The sequence below is a fragment of the Betta splendens genome, chromosome 3, assembly GCF_900634795.4.
Source record: "Betta splendens chromosome 3, fBetSpl5.4, whole genome shotgun sequence".
Taxonomy (NCBI): domain Eukaryota; kingdom Metazoa; phylum Chordata; class Actinopteri; order Anabantiformes; family Osphronemidae; genus Betta; species Betta splendens.
This window is the reverse complement of record NC_040883.2, coordinates 2,947,508-2,950,883: the sequence shown is the minus strand read 5'-3', so window position 1 is coordinate 2,950,883 and position 3,376 is coordinate 2,947,508. Positions and strand designations below refer to the sequence as shown.

The 3,376-nt window shown below is 41.1% G+C and overlaps 1 protein-coding gene across 1 annotated transcript; it reads right to left on the bottom strand.

Moving 5' to 3' along the window:
• Positions 1 to 360: 360 nt before the first annotated feature.
• Positions 361 to 3,134, bottom strand: htatip2 (HIV-1 Tat interactive protein 2). The gene is made up of 6 exons (XM_029144142.3): positions 2,776 to 3,134; positions 2,330 to 2,519; positions 2,152 to 2,259; positions 1,775 to 1,912; positions 1,597 to 1,658; positions 361 to 1,464 (listed from the first exon to the last, which is right to left on the bottom strand). The coding sequence occupies exons 1-6, from the start codon at positions 2,889 to 2,891 to the stop codon at positions 1,251 to 1,253; spliced, it is 828 nt and encodes a 275-aa protein (XP_028999975.1). The 5' UTR covers positions 2,892 to 3,134; the 3' UTR covers positions 361 to 1,250.
• Between the last annotated feature and the right edge of the window lie 242 nt (positions 3,135 to 3,376).

The window sequence follows — 3,376 nt, the reverse complement described above, 5'->3', positions numbered from 1 at the left end:
TGTGACCCAGTGACTCTGTTTAAGGACAGTTCAGCGTCTGCTTGTTGGAAACCAGGAAAAACAGCGTCTGCTTCACTGCTGAAGAACCGGTGAAGAATAAAATAAAATATAAATAAAACGGTCCTAAAATGACGAGCAACTTATAAACAACATAAATACGGAGGCCAATAGGAGTTGTTCTATAGCAATTTTTTTCAAATTGTTAGAATGTGCTGTTTTCGTTTTAGACACGTAAATGTAAATCTGACGCAAAATATAATTCCAAAGCTTTTACTTGTTATATAAATTATAACAAAAATAGAACCAACGTTCGTATCTAGATCGGTGAACAACATCCAGTCACAAGAGGGCGCTACGAGATCATGGAGAAAAAATCTGTTTATTATCACGCACCAGCAAAGTGCTTTACATAGAACAACGAAATGCATTCAGCAAGATAATGTGGAGGATAGATAGAAGAAGAAACGATAGAATAAATCGAACGGAATAAGAGATGGTAGCGCTTAAAACTTGTAACATGACTGTTCTTACAAAGTAAAGGGGTGATGCTCTGTAAACCCATGTGCAATTATGTAGAAGATAATGTTCCTATATTTATTTTAGTTAAATTATTAATTTACATTTTTTATATTACATTCAAAATCCATCTTAAATGGCAGCATGCCACCAGCATGTGCATTAAATTCAATATCAACCAGCTACTGTTTTTTAAGACATTCATGTCATTGTATGTATGTTAAGATACAATAGATCATAATTAAAGCTGTTTGTGAACTGTTAATGACAAACTTTTACAAATTAAAATCTAAATTGATTAACTAGTCATTAACATGAAAACATTTACTGTTGATCTGTTGCTACACTACACAACATGCGTAACATTTGAAACATTTTCAATAAATATCCTCAAAGCAAAGAAAATCACACACAAGTGCAAAATACATAAGCAAACTTTAAACTTTACATAAGCAAACTTTAAGATTCCCGTCTCAGAGCCCAAATGATTAAAAAGCACAATAGTTCCCTTATGAAAAGATTTCACTATCAGTTTAACTGTATGAGCTTTAAAGTGTTCTGATGAGTTCTGTGATGAATATTTTCAGTATGTGATCATATTTGTTTGTGTGTTCTATCTAAATAACTTGATAGAATCACGGAGGCAGCTAGAATCAATCCCACGTCAGGAATCTTAGCTTGGACGTAGCGTTGTCGGTGTAACTAGCTAATCTTACTGTTTTTTGCTTGCTCTCTCATTTCCCTGCACCCTTTCCCAGGTTACTGATGTCTTTGTTCTCCAGGATCTCTGTTTTATGATTAGGCTGAAGCAGAGTGTTTGACACCATTGCTTTCGCCACCTCTTGAATTGAGATGGACATCGATGGGCAAACAGGAGATAAGACACTGAAGAATTTCCTGGCCAGCCACTCACTCGGCCGACTCTCCTGCCGGTCTACCAATAAAACACTGTTGGGAAAACACAAATGGTATTAATGAGATACAGATCAAACTGATTATGTTCAACATGAACACATTTTTTAACTGGGACACTGAGGATGTTGGTAATCTGCCAAACTACGCTAATTGAGATCTACTCACCCTGGTCTGTAAATCGCAAACCTGTCAAAAGCCAGAGCCTCAATATCTGCTTCCACTTGGCCCTGAAAGACAATTATTCAGGATGAACCTCTGAATGTCTCATGTCACCTGATGCAAGGTTTGCTCAACAAGAAATCAATTAGCAGATAGACGGCAGCAGAGAAAGAAAATCAATTACCTTGACTTTGAGATAGAGAAAGTTGCTGTTTTTATCGGCGCCTCTGGATGACTCCAGGTGGAACTGTGCACAGCCTCCAGCTTTGGCAAGCTCAGCTGACTTCAGAACATAGTCATGGTCCACGCGGATGAATCCCTCCTGAAGGAGAATCACAAAAATGGAAATTCTTTAATAGCATAAGTCTAAACCAAAGCACTTTTATTGGGAAAATTAAACATGTCAACCTTCACTTTGGGGCATGACATTTCCTGTGTACCTTGCGTGGCTGAAGGGGCCATGCTTATTGCAGAGAATTGCACAGTTGTTCATTCTGAGTCTACTGGTACCAGTTACCCACTGGTGGAGAACGTGTGTTAGATTCTTTCAGCTCAACTCACAGCTCCTGCCTTTGCTCTGGTGGTTCCCAGGCAGCAGTAGCCAACGTCGTGACCCTGAAACGCAGCAGCATAGTCGTCGAGCTTCTCAAAGTCCACCACCTCTTGTACCTGCAACAGAAAAAGTGGGTCATGCACAATATATCTGATTACACGTGGTCTTGTTTTGTCACCCACTGACCAGGTTTCCATACGCTTTGCCCTCAAACGTCAGTGGTCTCCTTCCTATCAGAGTGATCTTAGAGAAGAGGTTGCGCTCCAGCATCTCTTGAAGCAACAGCCGTCCAGTTTCCCCAGAGGCTCCGAGGATGAAACAGCTTCTGTTCTGCTGCCTGAAGTTTTCCTCCAGGACCTTCATGTCCTCAGACATGCTGAAAGCCACCAGGTGGTGATGTTAGCGGAGCTCAGACTGGTTTCGAACGGGTGTATGAAATAGCAGGCGCTAATACGAGACATTTATGAAAACATGTCGACGATTGTTTTAACAGAGGTTTGGCGTGATGGAGTGAAATCAAGCGTTTGCGTTTCTAAACCAAAAGGGCAGATATTAATCTCACTAGCTAGAGTCATGGTGATAGCGGCTACGTTAGCGTCCGCCTTTAAATTAACGACATGCCGCGTCTTTACCTGATGGACTTAATCGGATCAGGGTCTTCGAAATAACTCAAAACCGCTGCAATTACAGCAACTACGAGGGCTAAGAGTCCGGCGGCTTTTCCCAGGGTGGAGCTCAGCGCTTTCATAACAGACAGTGGTTGGGCTACCGACCAAAACCACTTCCTGGTTGCCGGGTCTGTTTACACATAGTCAACGCCGCCTTCCAGCTTCGTTCACGGGCGGAGGCTCAAATCTGATACGTCATCTCAATGAGACAAAAAGATCGCCACAGACATGTTGTGTTTAACGGCTATAATACGATGGTAAACCCAGAAGAGCAAGATAGTGCTATATCCCTATTCTCCCTGGAAATCACGCACTATAGAACGCGCATGCGCACCTGCAGTTAGAAACGCCCCATCCAGTAGCCATGTGTTTACGAAGCATCGTCCCTAAAAAGTAGCATGAGGCTGTACATTACGACTGTCTCTATGTTGGACGTTTATTTACTCCGTGTGACATTTCAAAACTCGCATTTAATTGGTAAGGAAAATAAATTCTAGTTCTTTTTATCTTTATTATATTGGAATTGTCCCCTGTAATTTGTTTAGCTGTTTTGTGGAGAACCTCT

Coding starts and splice junctions, on each gene's coding strand:
- htatip2 (XM_029144142.3), bottom strand. CDS start 2,891: ATGAAAGCGCTGAGCTCCACCCTGGGAAAAGCCGCCGGACTCTTAGCC. Junction 2,260..2,329: donor GCAAAGCGTATGGAAACCTG/GTCAGTGGGTGA, acceptor TTTCTGTTGCAG/GTACAAGAGGTGGTGGACTT. Junction 1,913..2,151: donor CCAGAGCAAAGGCAGGAGCT/GTGAGTTGAGCT, acceptor ATTCTCCTTCAG/GAGGGATTCATCCGCGTGGA.